The sequence below is a fragment of the Chiloscyllium plagiosum genome, unplaced genomic scaffold (genome assembly GCF_037043375.1).
Source record: "Chiloscyllium plagiosum isolate Xiang-an unplaced genomic scaffold, Cpla_swu_hap1 HiC_scaffold_17, whole genome shotgun sequence".
Taxonomy (NCBI): Eukaryota; Metazoa; Chordata; class Chondrichthyes; order Orectolobiformes; family Hemiscylliidae; genus Chiloscyllium; species Chiloscyllium plagiosum.
In genome coordinates, this window is record NW_028270155.1 from 67,771,007 (window position 1) to 67,796,019 (window position 25,013).

The window sequence follows — 25,013 nt, forward strand, 5'->3', positions numbered from 1 at the left end:
ACTTCTACACACAAAGGTTTGTGGATATTTGGAACTCGTTTCCATAAATGACAGTGGATGTTGAATCAGTTGTTAATTTTATATCTGAGATAGATAATGTTTTGTTAAAGGTATTAAGGGATGTGAACCACAGGAAGGTATGTAGAGTTAAGTCACAGATCAACGATGGTGGAACAGGCCTGAGAGGCTGAATGGCCTACTCCTGTTCCTAAGTTCCTATTTTGCTGTCATTTTTCAGTTAAGAGTGAGTTCTTAGACAAAAGAATTTTATCAATAGAATGATCTCAATGAGGAAGCCCTAGAGAAAAAAAACATGCATGTGACAGAGTGGGAGAGTGATCAGTTTGAGTTCTGAACATGCAAGGTTGATCTGGTGGGCACTGGCTTATTTGGAAAAATACAGAATAATGAGCTTTCACAATGATTCTTTAAAAATCGGGGCAGTGTTTTAAGGGTTTGAGTAACATGGATTATGGCGAGATTTGTGGCCATTTCAAAAGAGAGTTAAGAGGTCATCTATGTACCTCTGATTGCTATCCAACAAGTAATGACACAAATGCCTAGGTGCAGATAATGCATGAGGAAACAATCAAGTCAGGTAATGATGTCCCAAAGGTGGAATCATCTGTTTTCACTCTCCTAGGCAAAAGTGAGGACTGCAGATGCTGGGAGATTAGAGTCGAGAGTGTGGTGCTGGAAAAACACAGCAGGTCAGGCAGCATCCGGGAAGCAGGAAAATCAGCGTTTTGGGCAAAAGGGCTGTCCTGTCCTGTCCTGTCTAGTCTTAAATCTAACAGTATGGCCATTTACACAAGGTATCAAGACACTGGTCACCCAAGGGGATGTACACTAGTAAAGAGCAAATGGCTGCAGGAGGAAAGAGAGGATATTGAAAAAAACTGGTAGTAAAAAGAACTTTTGAAATCAACTAAACTATGGAGTTCTACAAATATATGTTAGTCTGCAAGCTATGTTACTCTTCCTAGTCACTCAACAACAACAGTTTGGTTTGGAGACAGAAATATTTGGTCGATCCCCATTCTAGACTCAAACACATAATCTTGGTTGACACTTCAGTGGAGTATTGAGTGAATAACACATTGTATTTAGAGGAGTGCACTTCTCACAATGTTAAGCTGAAGCCCTGTCTGCTGTCTTGGGCAAATGTGGTGGATGCATTTATACTGTTAGCTGATTTCAGGCAACACAATTCAGAAGAATTGCAGTCAGGGATCAATTGGGATGGATACCCAACCTAGCAAGATATTCTTTCTTGCAGAAAGTGAGGATTTTTAAAAGTTTGTTCTTATGTGCATCTGCAGGGAGCACACTGGGCAGGCCAGGAAGAGAGATTGGGTGCTTCTCCACCCTTACACACAAAATCCTCTCTATTGCACCCGCCACAATGCTCCAGTATGTTTGAAGCCTATCACAGGACTAGAGACAATGGGTAAGAGTGCCTGTACTGACCTTGCACTTGGGACATCTTGAAGTTACTCCTGGTTTAAATTTTGACAAATGGTCTGGAGTCAAGTGGATCCTGTGGAGAACCTTCAACTGTAAAGCAAATTGATATCTTTCTTGCATTTTCCCAAGTATCTTCCCATGCCTCTGAGGAGACCTCAACAGCCTGGGTCTCTCTCCCACACCCTGCAGAGTCAATCAAACTCATCTGAGAGGGCACCCCCCAACTGATGATGTAAAGTGCTGACAGAAAGTGTACTCTTAGTACTGAGCACCCCCCTCTCTATGTCAGATTTGTAGAGATCAGTCAAAGTGTAGTCTTTTTTTGAATAAAATCCCTAACTTGAAAAAAAACGAAAGAGGTCCCTGTTAGATAGTTTGTGTTTTCATGCTAACTGATCAAAGGACATCATTGTGTCTCCCTCAAATAAATTGCCCATGCAAGACACACCCCTAGCTGCCCAATATTTGAATCCTGAATCTATCATTCCCGGTTGAAAATCCGGCATACCCACTAAAGGTGTAAGAAAAGATGTTTGGCCAATATTGCCTTCCTTCTGCCGAATTGCCCTTCACGTTTTAACCGTATTGATAACTATTGGGTTTTGGCAATATTCCCTACCTGTCCTCATTTTGTCCAAAAACAGCAAGCTAGTATGGTGGCACCTTGCCTGGGAGTTTTCGATATCTAACCATATTGAAAGAGGGTCCCCATAAGCCCAACCATTCACACAGGATAAAAGCAAGCTTAGCTGGTAGCTTTTAATGTCTGGGAGATCCACTCCCCACAATCTGTGAGGCAATTGCAGTTCAGCTAATTTAATGAAGGACCACTTACAATGCCAAATGAAAGAGGTAAACCAGCCATGCAGCCTCCTGAATGTTTGCTTATCAAAAATCAGGGGGAGCATCCGTATAGGGTATAACAAATGGGGGAGGATATTCATCTTAATAAGCGCTATCCAACCCAACCACGAGACCCGAAGCGCCTCCCATATTTGAAGGTCTTGTTTGACTTTGTCAAATAAATGAACAAAATTAGCTTTGAACAGCCAATCCAGAACTGGAGTAATGAATATGTCCAAATACACAAAACCCCTCTGTGACCACTTAAATGGGAATCGATATTCGCCCTCAAGACCTAACACCTTCGTAAGACCACCCATAGGCAAAGCCTCTGATTTTGCAAGACTAATCTTGTATCCCGAAAAAGCGCCAAACGCACTGATGCGTTATATCAGGCAAAGCACCAGAACTGCTGGATTTGACAAAAAAAAGGACACCGTCCACATACAATGAAATCTTATGTAATTTTGACCCCACTTCTCGAGCTGATATATTGGGATCCCCACGAGTGGCCTCTGCCAATGGTTCAATCACCAATTCAAAAATCAGTGGCAAAAGGGGACAGCCCTGCTAGCTGCCCCTAAAAATGTTTAAATTGCTTTATCGCACCCCATTGGTGATGACTGCAGCGAGAGGATCACTGTAGAGAACCTTTACCCATTTATAAAGACTTCGCCCAAGCCAAACCGCTTCAGTGTGTAGAAAAGGTATGGCCACTCAACTCTGTCAAATGCCTTCTCTGCATCTGGAGAAATCACCAATCCTTGTAATGACTGTTGTTGACATGCTTGAATTACATTAAGCAGCCTTCTAACATTATTGGAGGATCTGCAGTCCTTTATGGAACCCACTCTGGTCCTGTTTAACAATAGAAGGTAACACAGTCTTAACACAACAGTCTTAGAGACGGGCTGGAGGGCAATAAACATTTAAAATACCATATTCTTCCCTGTTTATAACTTCCTGTGTGTGTCTTTAACACACTCTAGTAACTTAAATGGGAGATTCCTCCTAACCAATATAGCCACTCCCCTACTTCTGATATTAAAAGAACAAAAGTAAACCCGATCAAAGTCAATCTGCTATAGTTTCAAATGCTCCCAATCATCCAAGTGTGTCTCCTGTAATAAAGCAATATCCACCTTCTCCTTTCTAAGACTCAAAAATACCTTCTTCCTCTTAATTGGTGAGTGACTTCCCTTGTTATTCCAGGTACAATACTTAATCAGGTCATTAGCCATAACCTTCTGCAGTAACATTTAAATTCCAGACAGGAGGAACTCGAATCACAAATCGCCATGTCTTAGTGTCACAAGATCCACCAAACATAAAAACTACATAAACTAAAACCACTACAGTTAACAAAACTATAAAGCTATCAAAGATTATATATAACAAAAACCAAAAAGCAAACCAACATATAAAGAATCAACAGTGCTGAATAGGGGAATTCATCCCCTGCCTAAAAGGGGCAACTACCCATCCCAAAACCCAATTTCCCATCCCGCTGCCAAGATTGCAGCCTGCGTATTTAAATACTTGGACTGGGTATAAACTGCCCGTAAGTAGGCATCAAGCCATCTCAACCATTTTCCCTCCTCCCAGCTAGAGCCGCACCACAAAAACAAGCAGAAAGAAAGAAAATACACCAGCAATTTGAAATAAGGGGTAAAAACCCCACCCATCCTTTGATATAACAACTTTGAAATTGAGAGTACATATTTCAACTGCTGCCAAACATTGTTTTAACCAGATTATTAGCAATTAAAAAAAATACAAAAAGAAAGCCCTAACCGGGCTTCCTCTGTTTTTTAAAAGAAAAAACATCCCGAAGCAACACTACTATTTGCACATACTAAATTGTTCAGATTAGCTTAACTTGTCCACAAAGTCTCTTGCCTTCTCTGACGTGTCAAAGAGATGTACAGATCCATCTAAGGTGATCGGAACACTGCAGGATACCTCAAAGAATACTGGATCCCAAGCTCTTTCAATCTTCTCTTGACACTGTCATAGGATTTTCTTTTCTGGATCACCACCACTGAAAAGTCCTGGAAGAACATGATCTTAGAGCCCTTGTACATTAGGGCCTTCGGATCCTTCCCCTGGATTCGGGAAACTTCCATGATTCTCTCCTTCTCTCTATAATGATGAAACCACATCAAGAGAGGACATGGATGTTGACCCAGACCTGACCGCTGCACCATGACCGGTGAGCCCTCTCGATCTTGAAGCCTCTCATTCCAGCCTCCAAGTTAAGGAGTTTTGGTAACCAGTCCTCAATAAATTCTGGAGGCCGCTCACGTTCCTTACTGTCCGGCAGACCAACAATCCAAATATCTTTTCTCCTGACTGTGTTCTCAAGATCATCCAGTTGGTCATGCAAATTACGGATCTGAGACTCCAGAGCTTGGACCCTATCCTTGGAGAAACTGGTATCAGCTTCCACCACTGTGACTCTGTGTTCAACCTCATCCGCCCTTTTTTCCAGGTCTCCCAGCTACTGCTCATGTAGCATGATAGAGATCAGAGCCAGCTTCTCCTCTATCTGCTTACCCAACATCTCTCGAGAATTTGCGAGCTCCTTCACCAGGGCCTGGTAAGTAATAGAGTCTGAGGGTCCTGTGGGCTGAGCCGCAGGCCTGGCCTCGGATGCTGCTCCTCCCTTCTTCGGCATCTCTGTATGGCGAAAACGCAGGTAAGTTGATTTTTCACAATTCCCAGGGACTCCACGACCTTTCCAGAATACCAGGAAATCGCAATGGTCTGTGTTGGGCAGGTTAGAAGTTCGTTCTGCCTGTGCTGTGGTGCAGAGCTCTGCAACGAGATCCTCCTAGATCGCCGCCATCTTGAATCCCCCAACACACATTTTAAAAGTTCGCGCTTAGAAACAGTCCCCAATTCGCCAATCATGTTACAGTGAATTTGCGGTGACGAAACACATGTTATAACAGAACGACCTGTATGAGATGTTTTAGTGGGGAAACAAGTTCATAAATCCCCTGGGCCTGATGATATGGATCCTAAGCAGCTATGGGAGGCAAGGAGCTCGATATTGTAGAATTCTGGTCCTCGAAGCTTGACTACTGATATTGACCAGGAGAAAGTGAGCACTGCAGGTGCTAGAGATCAGAGTCGAGAGTGGGGTGCTGGAAGGTCAGGCAGCATCCAAGGAGCAGGAGGATCTACATTTCGGGCAAGAGCCCTTCATCAGCCCTTCCTGATGAAGGGCACTTGCCTGAAACATCGATTCACCTGCTCCTCCTATGCTGCCTGACCTGCTGTGCTTTTCCAGCACCCCACTCTTGACTACTGATATTGACCTCCATGGCTGTCTGTGCCCAATGCCTCATTCCCCTCTAGGTATGGATTTTTTCATCTACATCTTACTTACCTCACCATACCTCTAGTGAAGAAGTCAAAATCATAGGAAACTTCATCCCAGCAAGTTGTGCTTTTCTTTGGGGTGTGGAATGGATTAAGGAGAGGAGGTGAATTATTGATTGCATTTTCAATTGTTGCATTTACACAGACAGTTTTATGTTTGTTTCTGTTGGCAAGTTCACCTTTAATTCTGCAGAAAAAATTAATTGTTGAACTCCACGACCATCAAGAATCCATGAATCTTGGGACACCAATCAAGGTTTCTTTCTAATTAAACCACAGCAATGTTTAAAATTAAAATCATGGTCGGTAATTTCTAGCAAAAAGATCCTTTACCACTTACTTCTTCCACTTCTGTAGTCTCAAGTTCAATCTTCTTTAGCAGATCCTGTCTGGATTTTATTTCACTGATAAGTTGCTTTGTCTCTGATGACATTCTATTCAACTGCCTCTGGAAAAGGGAAGTGACCACAGGATTTGAGAGCAGAATAGACATTTTAGCAATACAATTTGTTTTAATTGGGCTGTATGCCTTCTATTTCCCCAAAAAACACTTTCAAGTTTTATTGTTGCACTCAACTATCACCCATTCACATCTGAATTCCTGTTTTAAGCCGTAATATCTCTTCACTCAATCTGTTCAGTCTTGAACATCACTCATCATGTTTCATGGTCTTCCAATCCCTTCTCAAGCTACCAAACTACCTGGTAGCTAGACATTTTCTAATCAACCTGTTTGGTGTTCTTCTGCACCTCTGGAGCAATCAGGATTCAAAACCAGGCCTCCTGGCCTAGAGGTAAGGAGCACCTAATAATGATTCTATTTGTTATAATCACAATCAGTATATTCACTGCTCTCAATCACCATTCCCATTAGATTCTAAACACCTCCCTAATTTGAATCCTCAAATGTCAGGATCAAGCATTTTGAAGTGAGGTATAATACTATTAAATACAAAGGGATCTCATTCTTCACTTGTTCAAAAATGAACAAGGCCTAACATCTCAGGAAATTGCCACTTACTGTGCAGTTATAGCCATGATGTGGAGGTGCCGGTTTTGGACTTGGGTGGACAAAGTTAAAATCACATAACACCAGGTTATAGTCCAATAGGTTTATTTGGAAACACTAGCTTTCGGAGCTACATGAAGAAGGAGCAGTGCTCTGAAAGCTAGTATTTCCAAATAAACCTGTTGGACTATAACCTGGCATTGTGTGATTTTTAACTTTTTACCATTATAGCCATTATAGAGTAAAACTGACACTTTATATAGTTTAGCACTGTGGGTCTGTAATAGACATTGAACCGCTGGAAAATTAGGCTGGAGAAGTAGTAATGGGGACAAAGGAACTGAATAGGTACTTTGCATTGTTATGGACCAAACTGAACCCCCCCCTCAAAAATTTCAAGAATGTAACCTAGACCCTAATTTTTTCTTATTTTAAGGACAGATGTGAAGTGGGTGTTCCAGGTGTGATGCTACTGGTCAAACCACTCGGCTTTAAGCAAAACAGAATTTATTTAAATACTACAGTTGACACACAAACAAAAGAATGCAGAATCTATAATAACTTAACTATCGGAAAACCCAACTGAGCTGATACAATAACTATAACTAATTAACTGTTCCAATATAGTAACATCCCATAAACACACCCCTTGGCAAAAAGGTAAATTCAAACATGGATTCTTACAGGCAGGAGAGAACAACATCCAGACAGATTTCAGAGAAAGTCAGAGGAATCCTTTACCAAAGTTTGCAACTATTCTGGACTCACACATATTGTGACTGATACAGCTAGACAAAAACCTGAACTTGGAGAATTGGCCACTCTCCTTCCATCATTAAACTGTTAAACTCCCTAGACTGTATGGCACCTCAGCCTTTATAACTTCAAAAAGACCAAGGACAAAATAACCTTTTTATGGTGACAGCACCGTCACAGCAACAGTCTTCCTTGTGGGAGACACCAGTAGCATACCAGAACTTAAAGAGAGTTAGAGGGCAGAGGGCAGTATAGTGGCCATCACTAAGGAGAAGGTGCAGGGGACGCTGAAAGGTCTGAAGGTGGATAAATCAACCCAGACAGGATAAACTAAATGCTGTGTTCTGAAGGAAATAGCTGAGGAGATTGTGGAGGCATTGGTGGTGATCTTTCTAGAATCACTGGAGAACTGGGCAGTAAAAGGGAAACTATGGACCAGTTAGCCTGACCTTGGTCATTGGCAAGATTTTAGAGTAGCTTAATCAGGATGAGACTATGAAGTATTTGGAAGTGCATGATAAAATAGGGCTGAGTCAGCACGGCTTTGTCAAGGGGAGGTCATGCCTGACAAATCTGTTCAAATTCTCTGAGAAGGAATCAAGAAATTTAGATAAAGGAGAGCCACTGCACATGATTTGAATTTTCAGAAGGCCTTTGACAAGGTACTGCACAAATGACTGCTAAGTAACACCCTATGGTGTTAGGAGCAAGGTACTAGCAAAAACAGAGGATTGACTGACTGGCAGAAGTCAGAAAGTGAGACAAAGGGGTCTTCTTCAGAATGGCAGCCAGTGACTAATGGAGTCCTGTAGAGGTCACTGTTGGGACCACAACTAATTGCGTTATATATTAAAGATTTGGACGAAGAGCTGAGGGAATTGTTGTAAGTTTGCAGATGACTCACAGATAGTTGGAGAGGCAAGTATTGTTGAGACAGGGAGGCTTCAGAAGGACTTGGAGAGTGAGCGAGAGGAGAGTGAGCAGAGAAGTGGCAGATGGAATATATTGTGGGGAAGAGTGAAATTATATACTTTGGCAGAAAGAATACGCGTATTGACTATTTTCTGAATGGGTAAAGCCTTCAGAAATCTGAAGCAAAATGGGACTTAGTTCAGGATTCTCTTAAGGTTAACATGCAGGTTCAGTTGCAGTTAGGAAGGCAAGTGTAGTGTTAGCATTCAATTTGACGGGGCTAGATTACAACAGCAGAGTTTGCAGTGCTGAGGAAAAATAACATTCCGGTCAGACTATATTTTGAAATACTGTGAGCAGTTTTGGGCCTCCTATCTAAAGAAGGATATGCTGGAAAGAATCCAGAGGAATTCACAAGAATGAACTCAGAAATGAAGGACTTGTCATGTGAAGAGTGGTTGAGGACTCTGGGTCTGCATTGAATTCAGAGTGATGGAATTTAGAAGAATGGTGGGGGGGTGGTAGAAGCGGAAATCACAGTGAAACTTTAACAATACTGAGAGGCGTAGATACAGTGGATGTGGAGAAGATGTTTCCACTACTACGAGAGACTAGGACCTGAGGCCACAGCCTCAGATGACCCTTTAGAACTGAGATGAGAAATTTCTTAAGCTAGCTGGTGGCAGATCTGTGGAATTCATTGCCGCAGAAAGCTGTGGAAACCAATCACTAAGAATATCTAAGACAAAAATAGAAGGTTCTTAATTACTTAGGGGAATAAAAGTTACAGTGAGAAGGCAGGAGAATGGATTTGAGAAACATATCAACTCTGATCAAGTAGCAGAGCAGACTCAGTCGGCCAAATGACCTAATTCTGTTCCTATGTTTTGTGGCCTTGCTGTCTAAAAGTAGGAACTGAGTGGAAATTGAGTCCAGCACACCTTTTCACTTTGGATTCAAGGTAGGAAAGAAGGGACTTTAACCACCAAGTTCATATCTCAAAAGTGAAACCTGAACTCATGCACTATCTGATCCTTTGCCTCTCCAGCTTAACCCAGTGAACTGACATCAACTTATCTCAGTAAAACAATTAGATTAGATTACATTACAGTGTGGAAACAGGCCCTTCGGCCCAACATGTCCACACCGACCCGCCGAAGCGCAACCCACCCTTACCCCTACATTTACCCCTTACCTAACACTACGGGCAATTTAGCATGGCCAATTCACCTGACCTGCACATCTTTGGAGGAAACCGGAGCACCCGGAGGAAACCCACGCAGACATGGGGAGAATGTTTGAAAATATGCTGAACTATGTTAACCAAAACTTACTTTATAGGAGTTGAGAACCAGCTGTGTTTTCCCTGTCATGACTTTGAGCTGCAAGAGGTCCTGATTATATTGTTCAATTTGCTTCAAGTACTGGCTGTTTTCAATCTTAAGCTGATGAAAATCAACCTCCCGGAGCAACTCACCAGCTTCCTCTTTCTAGGGAAAGAAACAAATACTCAAAGAATATTATGATTTTTTTTTCTGATTGGTATTGTTGTTTTCACCCCTTCTTCCACACCACAACAGACACAAGGGTTGGCAGAACAGTGTTGTGAAAGTAGTTGAGAGACTAATGGCACTGACTGACATTAATGCACAAATGAAACAGGACCTTCTAGCAAGCAGGTACTTGTGAAAATCTGGAAATTACTGTGTGACATAATACATCCATATGCAGTGTGAAAGTGACATATCATCATCAGGCTTCCCATTTAAATGTATTGAATAGCAGGGAGATCCTGGTCTGATGTTGCAGATATGGAGTAAACACACGAAGGGGATTATCCATTTCTATCTAAGTAATCTTTTAATGGCATGGTTAATCTTAACTACTGCAATATAACTTCTCTGATATTATAATTTTTTTTGTAAATTTGAAATATCATTTCTTCAAGTTTTAATTACTGCAGGAGATTTAAAATAACTTTTTTCTTTCTGTCTCTTCTATCTCTCACTTTCCTGCTTCCTTTTCTGCTGTTTATTTTGTTTTCTGTACTTGAGTTGACATTAAATTCACTGTTCTAACTTACACTTCCTGATTCAGACTCACTGCTGCTAATTAACAATTCTTAAATCTAATTACTTAAATAGTTAGCAGTTTGCAAACATCCTAGATCCTGTGGAATATGCTGTAATGGTTGGACTTTCCACTAATGAGAACTGAAAAGCTTATAGAACGAGGCATGTACGAGTTTAATGAATGGCCCATTACATTTTGGACAATAAGAGTGAATTGTTTCATCCAAAGACTTGCATGTCTGATGATGCATTACTGCCTCAGTTCAACACCAAAGTATAAACATTGAATATGTCAACAAGACCTGAGACAGGAGTAGGACATAATTCTCTTAATTCAAAGGCAAGCTACATTAAAGGGATGAATAAGTCCTTGTTCTCTACGTGAAGATGAAAACAAGTAGTGAAAACTAGTAATTTGAAATGTATCGAACAACTCTCTGCTTCATATCTATGAACTGTATCAACAAGGCTGTTGAGTCTCTCTATCATTCTCTTCCTCTGTACTTTATTGCCACTTTTCATGCGGCATATGGTACTCCGCTGATTTTTGCCAATTATGTAAAGGTTTTGAATGAGAATTTAGGAGGCATGGCTAGTAAATTTATACAAGCACTCATGCATGCACAAAAGGCCTGATTGAACCTGCTGACCAACAGCATAAGACCCAACCATTCTCACAAAAATTATGAGTTGCAGCAAAACACTTGTCAGATACCCACAACTCACTGGCTTTTCAAAAGGCACTGACTTCAGGTGGAAGTCCAAACTTACCATTATTAAATCAAGGCTCTCTAACTGATCTGGTTGTTCAAGTAAACACTAAAGAACTCATAGTTGAAAAGTGTGGTCCTAGAAAAGCACAGTTGGTCAGGCAGCATCCGAGGACCAGAAGAGTTGATGTTTCGCACATAAGCTCTTCATCAGGCTTATGCTCGAAATGTTGACTCTCCTATTCCTCCGATGCTGCCTGACTGGCTGTGCTTTTCCAGCACCACACTTTTCGACTCGGATCTCCAGCGTCTGCAGTCCTCACTTTCTCCAACTACTCATAACAGTATTCAAAGAGCCGAGAGTTCTGATGTCCTAACCAACATTCTTCTCTCAACAAGCACTATCAAAAACAGAGGAATTGATCACATGCAAATATTGGGAAGCCTGAAGCCATTGTCTTTGGACTCCACCACAAATGTCATTCACTAGTCACTAACTCTATGTCTCTCTCTCGCTACTGTGTGATGCTAAACCAGAATGTTTGCAATGTTTCCATACAATTTTACCCTGAACTGGAATTCCAACCTCATATCTGCTCCATTACAGTTGTTTACACGCTCCTCTTGTATTATTCCCAGGATTCACCTCTGCCTTAGCCTATCTCTTGCTGCAATATTTTTGTTAACTCAAGTCTTGCATATTTCAGTTTCTTTGCTGTGGTCTGACACATTGGTCGTCAGCCTGAGGATAGAATCTAAAATACATATCTTAGTGCCAATATTTTCCATGATCTTATCCCTCATTTTGTTCGTCAATTCCTTCAGCCTGCAAATCGCAGATTTCTGTGTTTTTCCAATTCTGGCCTCTTGAGCATTCCCAACTTCATTGTCTCACCATTGGTAACTGAAACCTCAGCTATCTAGGTCCAAGCCTTGGAATTCCCTTCTTGAAACTATCTGCCCCTCAACTTCCCTCTCCTCCTTTGAGATGATCTATAAAACCAACTTTTTTGACCAAGTGTTTGGTTGTCTGTTCTAACAGCTCTAGATGTGGCTCAGCGCAACATTTTACCTGGTAATGGTCCTGTGCCATGCCTCAGAATACTTTACTGAATTAAAGATGCTATATAAAAGTTGGTGTTATACTGCAGTTACTTTCTACAACTTATTTTGTTATATTTTCTATGTTCATATGGTTATTGATGCTCATAGAATATTGCTCTGCACAAAGTTGCACCATATTTGCTTACACAACAAGAGTCACTTCACTTTCAAATAACTCAGTGTATATGTAGTGCTTTGAAAGATATGGTGCGGTGTCAAATATACAATCTTTCTTCATTGAAGAAAAGACTTGCATTTATCTAGTGCCTTTCAAGACCAATGAATCTCCAAAAATGCTCTCTTTCAAATAAAGAATTTCAATGATTTTTGTTGTAAAACTAAAGAGATAATTCTCTGCCTCATTACTGCATTTGTAAGAAAGGATGATAAGAAAATTGATTCGCAGGGGAGGGTTATTTAGAGATGATGTAGTGATATATGTGCTCCTGCCTGCCACCCTCGCTTTACAAACCAATCGCAGCTGTTGGTGCAGTTTCGCCTTGAGCATCTTCCATGCATGATTCTTCAGTTGCAGCTTATCAATCAGCATTTCCTGAGGAGAAAGGAATATAATCAGACACTTAAGAGGTCAATGCATAATATACTCCTCAGCTAGCACCAGTTATTGTATAAAACATTTACTGAGAATATTAACTACTAGATGACTCAGTTTCTTAATTTATGAACATATGTTCAGAGCTGATACAAGCGCTCCAAGGGCTAATGAGACTGGTGAAGGTATGAATCTTTACCTCTCAGTCCTGCAGATAAAATGACAAATATTGGAAAGTTGAAACAAAAATGAAAAAGATTTAGAAGACACAACAGTTCAATTAACGCTTGTAAATAACAAAATGCAAGTTAATGCTTTCAAAGTAGATGTTTGTCTCAAAATGTTAACCTGCTTTTCCCTTTTCAATGCTGTGTATTTTAGAATTTCTATTCTAATCAACCACAATCACGATTTACACCAATAAAATGGTACACCAAGTCACTCAGTTGTATTAACTGCTATAAAGTTTCAAGAAAAAAAGCAATGAAACCAGATGGACCACCTGGCACTGACTAAGGCACTGGAAAAAACAATGCCAAAAACAGCCTGGTCAACCCTGCAAAGTCCTCCTTACTAACATCTGGGGGCTAATGTCAAAATTAGGACAGCTGTCTCACAGACTATTCAAGTAACAGCCTGACATAATCATATTTACAAAGTTAAAAATCACACAACACCAGGTTATAGTCCAACAGGTTTAATTGGAAGCACACTAGCTTTTGGGGCGATGCTCCTTCATCAGATGTTTGTGGAGGACACAATTGTAAGGCACAGAACTTATAGCAAAAATTTATAGTGTGATGTAACTGAAATTGTACATTGAAAAATACCTTGATTGTCTGTTGAATCTTTCATCTGTTCGAATACACTTTTTAGATTAGAATCAATCTAAACATCATAGCATAGACAGAGAACACAGGGGGCTAACGCCTTCAACAGATTCTGGATTAATGGTGCTGGAAAAGCACAGCAGTTCAGGCAGCATCCGAGGAGCAGTAAAATCGACGTTTCAGGCAAAAGCCCTTCATTAGGAATACAGGAATCAACATATTGTCTAGCTAACATCAATTGTTACAGCTAACCTGAGAATGCAACTTTTTAAAAAAGATTTTGTGATTTACACATGAAAGAAGTGAAACTATCATGGTATTAGAACAGATGAAAGACTCAACAGACAATCAATTTTTCAATGTACAATGTCAGTTACATCACATTGGAAATTTTTGCTATAAATTCTGTGCTTTACAATTATGTCCTCCACAATCACCTGAAGAAATGGTGCTCCGAAAGCTAGTGTGCTTCCAATTAAACCTGTTGGACTATAACCTGGTGTTATGTAATTTTTAACTTTGTACACCCAGTCCAACACCGGCATCTCCAAATCATACCTTACAGTCAGTGTCTCAGACATCATCATTCCTGGGCCGGTCCCATTCCAATGGCAGAATAGGCACAGCAGAAGTGGGAGTTGCGGTGGTATTTGGGAAGGGTGCTGCTTTCGGAGTCCTCAACATTGACTTCGTACCCCATGAAGTCTCATCGCAGCTGTTCAAACATGCCCAGGTATGTCTCTACACAAAAAGGACAAACCCAACCTGACCAATTATCACCTTATCTTCAAGGTGAAGGGATAAAGATTAAGGGAGATATGTGTGGAAAATTCTTTATGCAGAGGGTGGTGGGTGCCTGGAACACGTTGCCGGTGGAGGTGGTAGAGGCGGGCACGATAATGTCATTTAAGATGTATCTAGAGAGATACATGAATGGACAGGGAGCAGAGGGATACAGATCCTTAGAAAACAGGTGACAGGTTTAGATAGAGGATCTTGATCGGCGCAGGCTCAGAGGGTCAAACGGCCTGTTCCTGTGCTGTAATCTTCTTTGTTCTTTGTATGGGCAAACAAACCACCAATTCCATGTACTGCTTGTCCTCAGCTAATGCATCAGTACTCCTCCATGTTTGATACCACTTGGAAGAAGTCCAGAGAGTAGCAAGATTGCAGAAATTAGTCTGGGTGGCGGACCTCAGTGTCCACTATCAGATATAGTTCAGGAGCAGTACTCCTGATGAAGCTGATCAAGTCTTAAAGGACTGGGTCTGCAGCAGCTGACGTAGGAATCAGCAAGAGGGAATAATATACTTGACCTCATTCTCGCATGCATCTGTCCATGACAGTATCAGTAAGAATGACAACCACACAATCCCAATGGAGACAAACTCCAGCCTTCACATCGAGAATTTTGTGTGCCACTATCATTGTGTTAAATGGGTTGGACTAAGACTGGGCATCTATGAGGCATCTTGGACCATCAGCAGCAGCAGAATCATAATCCAACACAATAAACATCTTCATGGCCCAGCATGTCCCACTTTACCAGGGTTCTGGTTCGATGAAACATGCAGAAGGGCATGCCATGAGCAGCACCAGGCATACCAAAAATAAGGTATAAAGTTAGTTAAACTTCAAAACAAGACTCCTTGTATGCCAACAGCATAAGCAGCAAGCAATTGAGCCAAGCATTCCATAACCAATGGATCAGATCTAAGCTCTGCAGTCCTGTCTAGAATGATGATGGATAATTAATAAACAACTCATTGAAGGAGAAGGCTCCACAATTAATCCCATCTTCAACAAGTGGAGAGCCCATCACCTCAGTGCAAAAGATAAGGTGGAAGCATTTTCAACAAACTTCGGCCAGAAATGCTGAATAGATGATCCATCTTGACCTTCTCCACTGGTCCCCAATGTCACATATGTTAAACTTCAGCCAATTCGATTCACTCCATGAGAAACATATTGAGTCACTGGATACTAGATATTGCAACGGCTCTGGGCCCAATAAACATTCCGGTAATAGTACTGGAGACATATGCTGTAGAACTTGCTGAGCCCCTAGCCAGCTGTTCCAGTACAGCTACAGCACCAGGATCTACTCAACAATGTGGAAAATTGCCCAGGTATGTCTCTACACATAAAGGACAAATCCAACCTGACCAATTGCCATCTTATCAGTCTACTCTCGATCATCAGTAAAGCGATGGAAAGAATTATCAATAGTCCTATCAAGCAGCACCTGCTTAGTAATAACATGATCAGAGACACCCAGTATGGGGTCTGCCAAGGCCACTCAGTTCCTGACCTCATTATAGCTTTGATTCATACATGGACAAAAAAGCTGAATTTCAAAGGTGAGGTGAGAATAACTGCCCTTGACATCGAGCCACATTAGACCAAGTGTGGCATCAAGGAATCGTAGCAAAATTGTACTCTGGACTAGGAGGCCTGGATTCAAGTCTCATCTGCTTCAGAGGTCTGCTATAACATCTCTGAACAGATTGATTAGAATTTATCTTCCCAGAGAAATTTCTGCAGTATGTCTTGGGGATGAGATTTTGGCCTTCAACAACTATAACTATTTTCCTTTGTGACTCCAATCATTGAAGATATTTCACCCCATCCCCGTCTTTCCAACTGACTTCAATTTTGCTAGAACTTCTTGCTATCATATTTGGCCACATACTATTTTAATGTCAGGGGCACTCTCACTTCATTTCTAGAATTCAGCTTTTAAAAAAAAATCCCTAATGGGATGTGAGAATGGCTGGGCAGGCCAGCATTAATTGTCTATCCTCAGATGCCCTTGAGAAGGTGATAGTGAGCTATCTTCTTGAACTGCTGCAGTACATCTGTGGCAGGTAGACTTACTACACCATTAGGGAGGGAATTCTAGGATTTTGACCCAATGAAAGTGAAGAAACAGTGATTTACTTTCAAGTCAGGATGGAGAGTGGCTTGGAAGAGAACTTGCATTTTGTGACATTACCATGTATCTTCAGTCCCAGTCCTTCTAGATGGAAATACATGTGGGTTTGGAAGGTGCAGCCTCAGAAGACTTATTGGATTCTGCAGTGCATTTTGTGGATAATACACACTGCTGTTACCGACAGTTACTTATCAAGAGGTGAAGGCTACTGCTCTGTCTGAGTGAATGGTAGGTACGTGAATAGGAAGGGTTTAGAGGGATATTGTCCAAATGTTGGCAAATGGAACTAGGTTAATTTAGGATATCTGGTCGGCATGGACGAGTTGAACCAAAGGGTCTGTTTCTGTGCTGTATAACTCTTTGACTCTATGAATAGGAAGTCAGACAACATGTTTGCAATTTCCTGGCTAACCTATTTGACCAGTGGTCAGTTTCCCCAATGACAGCATCTATTCAGAAAATCATCCTACTGTTTTGTTTGGTGACTTCTGTCAATTCCAGGTTTACCTATTATTCACAGTAGCTACTTAAAGATTATTTGCTAGATTTTTCTTTCCACAGAAATAAATGTAGAACTCACTTTGGCATGGATTTTGTCCTCAAAATATTTAAAGAGAGTCTCTGTTACAATTGTGCTCCCCTTCTTGCCTTGTGTGAAAGACCCAATATCTCGTTCAAACTCATTGACTGCTTTTTTTATATCGGCCAAGGCAAATTCAGCTTCCTCAAGAGTAGCCTAGAGAAAAACAAACATATTGAGTTAGAGATCTGTGTACTTTGAACAGTCACAAAGACAGGAATCTCCTAAGACCTAGATATAGGGGACTCCATAGTTAGGGGGACAGACAGGAGATTTTGTGCGAATGAGAGAGACTTGCAATTGGTGTGTTGCCTCTCAGGTGTCAGGGTCCATGATGTCTCAGATTGTGTTTTCGGGATCCTGAAGGGGAAGAGGAACCGCCCCAAGTCGTGGTCCACATAGGCACCAATGACATAGGTAGGAAAAGGGTTGGGGATGTAAGGCAGAAATTCAGGGAGCTAGGGTGGAAGCTTAAAGCTCGAACAAACAGAGTTGTTATCTCTGGTTTGTTACCCGTGCCACGTGCTAGTGAGGCAAGGAATAGGAAGAGAGAGAGCAGTTGAACATGTAGGTAAAGGAATGGTGCAGGAGGGAGGGATTCAGATACCTGAATAATTGCGGCTCATTCTAGGTTAGTGGGACCTCTACAAATGGAGTGGTCTACACTTGAACCAGAGGGATACCAATAGCCTGGAGGTGGAAGTTTGCTAATGCTCTTTGAGAGGATTTAAACTAATTCAGCAGGAGGATGGAAACTGTAATCGTAGCTCCAGTGTAGGGAGGTTGAGAGTAGCAAGGTCATGAATAAAGTGTCAGGTTGCAGGAGTGTACTGGCAGGCAGGAAAGTAGTTTGAAGTGTGCCTATTTATGCAAGGAGCATCCGGAATAAGGTGAGTGAACTTGCAGCATGGGTTGGTACCTGGGACTTCGATGTTGTGACCATTTTGGAGACATGGATAGAACAGGGACAGGAATGGCTGTTGTAGGTTCCGGGGTTTAGATGATTCACTAAGAACAGGGAAAGTGGGGGAGATGTGGCATTGTTAGTCAAGGACAGTATTACTGTGGCAGAAATTACATTTGATGAGGACTCATCTACTGAGGTAGTATGGGCTGAGGTTAGAAACAGAAAAGGAGAGGTCACCCTGTTGGGTGTTTTCTACAGGTTTCCAAAACATTCCAGAGATGATTCTGGATAGGAGTGAAAGTAACAGGGTAATTGTCATGGGGGCTTTAACTTTTCTAATATTGACTGGAAACACGACAGTTCAAGTACTTTAGGTGGATCAGTTTTTGTCCAATGTGTGCAGGAGGGTTTCCTGTTACAGTGTGTAGATAGGTCAACAAGAGATGAGGTCACATTGGATTTGATACTGGGTAATGAACCGGGCCAGTTGTTAGATTTGGATATAGGTGAACACTTTGGTGATAGTGACTACAATTTGGTTAAGTTTACTTTAGTGATGGAAAGGGACTGGTATATACTGCAGTACAAAAGTTATAGCTAAGGGAAAAGCAATCATGATGCAATTAGGCAAGATTTAGGATGCGTAGGATGGAAAAGGAAACTGCAGGGGATGGGCACAATTGAAATGTGGAGCTTGTTCAAGGAATAGCTACTGCATGTCTTTGGTAAGTGTGTACCTGTCCGGCAGGGAGGAAGTGGTCGAGCGAGGGAATCATGGTTTACGAAAGAAGTTGAAGTTCTTGTCAAAAGGATGAAAGAGGCTTAAGTAAAGATGAGACAGGAAGGTCAGTTAGGGTGCTTGAGTGTTCCAATTTAGCCAGGTAGGATCTAAAGAGCCAGGAGGGGACATGAGAAGTCTTTGGCAGGTGGGATCAAGGAAAACCCTAGAACTTTCTATAGGTATGTCAGAAATAAAAGAATGACTACAGTAAGATTAGGGCCTGTCAAGGACAGTAGGGGAAGTTGTGCGTGGAGTCCGAAGAGATAGGAGACGCGCTAAATGAATATTTTTTGTCAGTATTCACATAGGAAAAAAACAATGTTGTTGAGGAGAATATCGAGATACAGGCTATTAGATTAGACCCGATTGAGTTTCATAAGGAAGAGGTGTTAGCTATTATGGAAAGTGTGAAAATAGATAATTCCCCTAGGCCAAAAGGGATTTACCTTAGGATTCTCTGGGAGGCTAGGGAGGAGATTGCAGAGCCTTTGGCTTTGACCTTTATGTCATCATTGTCAACAGGAATAGTGCCAGAAGACTGGAGGATAGCAAATGTTGTCCCCTTGTTGAAGAAGGGGAGAAGACACAACCCTGGTAATTAGAGACCAGTGACCCTTACTTCAGGTGTGGGTAAAGTGTCGGAATGGATTATTAGAGATAGTAGTTATAATCATCTAGAAAAAAAAATTAATTAGGAATAATCAACACAGTTTTGTGAAGAGTAGGCTGTGTCTCACAAACCTTATTAACTTCTTTGAGAAGGTAACCAAACAGGCGGATGAGGGTAAAGTGGTTGATGTGATGTATATGGATTTCAGTAAAGCGTTTGATAAGGTTCCCCACGGTAGGCTATTGCAGAAAATACAGAGGCATGGGATTGAGGGTGATTTCGCGGTTTGGATCAGAAATTGGTTAGCTGAAAGAAGACAGAGGGTAGCGGTTGATGGGAAATGTTTATCCTGGTATTCAATTACTCGTGGTGTATCGCAATGATCTGTTTTGGAGCCACTGCTGTTTGTCATTTTTATAAATGACCTGGATGAGGAAGTAGAAGGATGGGTTAGTAAAATTTGCGGATGACACGAAAGCCGGTGGAGTTGTGGAAATTGTGGAAGGATGTTGTAGGTGACAGAGGGACATAGATAAGCTGCAGAGCTGGGCTGAGAGGTGGAAAATGGAGTTTAATGCAAAAAACTGTGATGCGAAAGGAGTAACAAGAATACAGAGTACTGGGCTAATGATAAGATGCTGGTAGTATGGACGAGCAGAGAGATCTTGGTGTCCATGTGCATAGATCCGTGAAGGTTGCCACCCAGGTTAACAGGGTTATTAAGAAGGCGTATGATGTGTTAACTTTTATTGGTAGAAGGATTGAGTTTCAGAGCCACGAGGTCATTTTGCAGCTATACAAACCTCTGGTGTGGCCGCATTTGGAATATTGCGTACAGTTGTCGCCACATTGTGGGAAGGACATGGAAGCATCAGAATTAGTGCAGTGGAGATTTACCAGGACATTGCCTGATATGGAGAGTAGATCTAAAGAGGAAAAGCTGAGGGCTTGGGGCTGTTTTCGTTAGAGAGTGAAGGTTAAGAGGTGACTTAATAAAGGCATACAAGATGATCAGAGGATTAGCTAGGGTGGACAGTGGGAGCCTTTTTCCTCGGATATTGATGGCTAGCATGAGGGGACATAGGTTTAAACTGAGGAGTGATAAATAAAGGACAGATTTTTTACTCAGCGAGTAGTAAGGGTGTGGAATACCCTGTTTGCAATAATAGTAGACTCTACAATTTTAAGGTCATTTAAATGGTCATTGGATAAATATATGAATGATAATGGTATAGTGTAGATTCAATGGACTTCAGATCGGTTTCACAGGTCAACGCAACATCAGGGGATGAGGGACCTGTACTGCGCTGTATTATTCTATGTTCCACGTCCTATGTTCTATTGTACTTTCAAAGTGTGGCAGAAACTTGGTTTTGTCATTAGATCACAAGCAACTCAAGGAGATTCCCAATAAGTAAATTTCTAAATGAGTGAGAACACTTTTTGCCATCAATTAGGAGACAAAGTAAGAACAAATATTTAATCATTAATCCAGCTTGGGATGGTGGGGGGAGAAGTAGCAGTGTCAAGTTCACATTTCAATTGACAGTTTAAAGAGAGCATTAAAGGATTAGCTATCTTTGATGTGGTGACTAAAATTAAGTTTGATTTTATAACAGACTAACCACTTGAAGGAATTTAACATTTTTGAAAGGGTTTCAGTAATGAGAGATATTTTGATGCAGCAACTATGCATGAGTGACAGAAGACTTAGATTGGTTTTCATGTCCGCATGGCTTCCAAGGTCCACTCATATTCTGTACTGGATGAGTGGCTATGGATGAGGCATGGGGTGGAGAGTGGTGAATTAAGTGACATGGAAATAGCCCGGGGATAGTGATGGGGATGTAAAGGGGCATGATGGTGTGTACATGAACAAAGACATGACAGCCTTTTATAAATCTGGATGAAAGTCTCAGGGAACCGGTGGGATCTTCAAACGAGCCCCCGCACTATTTGTTTGGCTCTGTGGCTGCCCTCAAACTGCCTCAGTCTTCTGGGCCTCATTTCCACAGAGGCAGATCTGCTTAGGCTGATGACTATCCAACTTGTGCTTCTCACACCCATGTTAAAAATCTTGCTTATTATTTTAACTCTCAACCCATGAAGTCTGCGACTTTGCCATCAATCCCACCTCTCTCTCTGAAAAATGTCTGAGGTTGCAAAGAATTTGATGTGTCCTTATTATCATATTTGCCTTGAAGCTGAGCTTTCAATCACACATTAATGTCACCATGAGTTCTGCATTTTTCCAGGACCATATCACCTGGCTGTTTTCTTTTCCTAAGTTCTTCAGCTGCTGAAATCCTCATCCATATCTTTACTATCCCTTTGTTATCCTTTTTGAACAAAGGTCTATGTGACTTTTGCAATTCTTCAGTCCAGCGGCACCTCCCCACATCTAAGGTGGACTGGAAGATTATAACCAGTGTCTCACATTTTTCACTTTACTTCTCTCTGTCACCTCGGAGGCAGATCCCCCCTATACTTAGTGTCCAAGCTACTTTAGGAACACCTTTCCAGTATTTCCTAATTAGTTTTCAGTCTATCCAATATTTCAACTATCTTCCATTTCACTGCGTTTTTGGTAGCACGTACATCTGTTTTTTTAAATAAAAGAAGAAATATATACAATATATGCATTAGATGGATTGGCCATGCTAAATTGCCTATAGTGTCCGGGAATGTGCAGGCTAAGTGGATTAGCCATGGAAAATGCAGGGTTACAGTGGTTGGGCAGGGGGTTGGTGTGGTTGGGCTGCTCTTTGTATGGCTGTTACAGACATGATAGGCTGAATGGCCTGCTCCCACATTGTAGGGATTCTAAATTATATATTCATTTAGTACCTCACCCATGCTCAATGCCTCCATTTGTAGGTCTCCTTTATGTCCAACCTCCTCCTATTATCCATTTACTATTTGTCTGCCTGTACAAGACCTTTGCATTCTCTTTTCATGTTGGTTGCTACTCTACTCTCATCCTCTCTCTTTGCCTCTCATTTCCATTTTTTACTTCTCCTCTGTATTTTCTTTAACTGGCCTACCACTCATTTGTATTCTCAATATCTGCCACATGCCCTGTTGTTATGTTTCATTCTTACTCTTTATCACTTTCAAGATCAAAGGAGCTATGATTTTCGTTGCCCTGCCTTTCCCCACAGTGGGAATATGCCAAGATTATACCCAAACCTGTTCTTCCTTAAACTAAACTCGATTCTAGCCTTACCTGCCAAAAGTGATTCCAATTAAACTGGGCCAGATCAATTCTCACCTCACTGAAATTATCCATCATTCAAGTTAGTAATTTTAACTCTAGATTCCTCCTTGCAATTTGTTGGTGCTTTTCTAAACATCATGCTTTGCTGATCACTGTTCCCTAAATGTTCCCCTTATGATAATTAATTTACCTGACCAACTTCATTCCCCATATCAGACCCAGCAATGCTTCCTTCCTAATTGGACCAGAAATGTATTCATCAAAAAATTCTGCTGCTTCAGAAAGTCTTCCTCCTCACTAATTTTTACACGATTACTATCCCAGCCTATATTAGGACATTTGCAGTAGTGCCTTATTATCACTATTTTACAGATTTTGCATCTTTACATAACTTGCTTGGTGACCCCTAAAATACACCCAGTAATATAATTGTCCCACCATTTTTTTCTTATCTCTAATTAAATAGATCTTGTACTTAACTCCTAAAATGAAGTCATCTGTCCCCAGTACTCTAATATTCTGTTTAATCACATCATGAATTGTAGAATTTTTACTCAAGTTGGGATTTATGTGCCATAATTCTATCCACTTTTTCTGTGGAGTTTTAAACATAATAATTTAGCACTGATTGACCTCCAATTGAACTTTAGATGAAATTGGGACATATAAATATTTGAAATTTAGTGCTGGCTGTCTACACAGTATCTGATTGGAGTCAAGTCACTGACTGCACAGTCTGGCTTATGATTGTCCCTTACCTGTAAATTTCGAATTGTGTGGTCTGACTCCTGCTTCAGCTTTGATAATGTCTCTTTTGTTTCCTCTAGTTCTCTATAAGCAATGTTGCACTTCTGCTCCGCTGTTAAAGTCAAAAGACGTTCTACTGTCACAGCACGAGTTCGGGATCGATGCCTTGACCTCCCCTAGAAGATTTACCAAATATTTTAGGTTCTGAACTTCATATTTTATAATCAAACTTGTGTGATCATTATTTTTCTTAACTTTTCCCCTCTAACATATCATTGGCTGAAACAGCTGCAAGATATTTTCTCCCTGGCTTATTTAGCCACTGGTCTAAGACATTATATGTGTTTCTTGGTAGTTTATTCTTGATGATTCCTATCACCAGCTGGTAAAGCTGTTGCTTGGCTTGGCTCATTATTTCTTGCATTTCTGATTGATACTGTCAGGACTGTGATAGAGTCATGCTCCACTTGCTGGTTCTAGAAAAGTGACATCAATAAACCATGGATTGTAGGCAGGTGAAGTCAACTTTGCAAATTCAGTCACAATCAGTTTATTTATGTGATTAGTGCACTATCTGATAAAGACCCTGTCTGCAAAACTCACATTGTGGATGTACACAGGGATGAGGGGTGGTGTGATTTCCACGGCACATATTAGTTATAATGAGCTCATAGACAAGGATACCATTTCTTCCATATGTTCAGGAAGTGAGCAATATTTCTTATTGCCATCATGTTATAAAATTACTATCATCTCACTCTTGGCAGAATTTAATATATTCATAATGCTTAAAAAAAGCTGTAAAATATAACTGATCCTTGTTGAGCTCAAATTCAGATTTACACTCCTTCATTACACCAATAACTTGGGCCAACACTCAATGCAGGAATCCAAGCAATGATAGATGAATCACCCTGTAAACCCAGAACTACCGCTTTTCTTAGTCACCCAAAAGTACTACTCCAACAAAATATAAGCAATCAGGCACCATTGTGTCTCTATCTAAAATTTTTATGTAATTAAATTTTACTGCAGATATTTCAGGTCCACTTCTTTCAGATTTTAAATATATTATAATCTGAAAGTATTAATGTTGCTTTTTGGGTACTACCTGTGCCAACTGGGCTAGTTCCTGTGCTTGAGCTTGGGCTTGGAGGGCCAAATCCTTGGGCACCACACGCTCATAGTACTTATCAAGCATATTAGACTCAATCTTCAAGGCTTCATTGGAAATACTATATATGGAAATAAACAAATCACTGATATACACAGATTGGCAGGAGTTTATAAAACAAAGCATGGTTTACACAAGAGGTTGTGAGATGCTCAGACTGTACAAAATTGAACATTTAGTTAAATTCTACTTCATCACAATATTTCAAGTCCTCTTAAATATTACAATATCAGCAAGTTCACCATGTCATAATTTCATATATCACATTAACAATAACTTTATTAAACTTAAACTGATTGATCAGGATTTGCATCTTAGAGTTACAACTGATTAAAGACCTTAAAAGAAAATCAACCACTATATGACTACAATCAAAATTACTACTTTTCCAAATCATAATAGCACTGATTCCTAGCTAA

The 25,013-nt window shown here is 40.9% G+C and overlaps 1 protein-coding gene across 2 annotated transcripts in view; it reads right to left on the reverse strand.

The window, feature by feature from the left end:
- cfap263 (cilia and flagella associated protein 263) overlaps positions 1–25,013 on the reverse strand; it is a 36,055-nt gene that overhangs the window by 7,060 nt on the left and 3,982 nt on the right. For both annotated transcript variants that reach the window (XM_043707282.2, XM_087995574.1), the window contains exons 2-7: positions 24,532–24,655; positions 23,432–23,596; positions 17,159–17,314; positions 12,733–12,813; positions 9,709–9,864; positions 6,038–6,145 (exon numbers count right to left, since the gene is read on the reverse strand). In XM_043707282.2, coding sequence (XP_043563217.2) covers positions 6,038–6,145; positions 9,709–9,864; positions 12,733–12,813; positions 17,159–17,314; positions 23,432–23,596; positions 24,532–24,655 — 790 coding nt within the window. The remainder of the gene's footprint in view (positions 1–6,037; positions 6,146–9,708; positions 9,865–12,732; positions 12,814–17,158; positions 17,315–23,431; positions 23,597–24,531; positions 24,656–25,013) is intronic.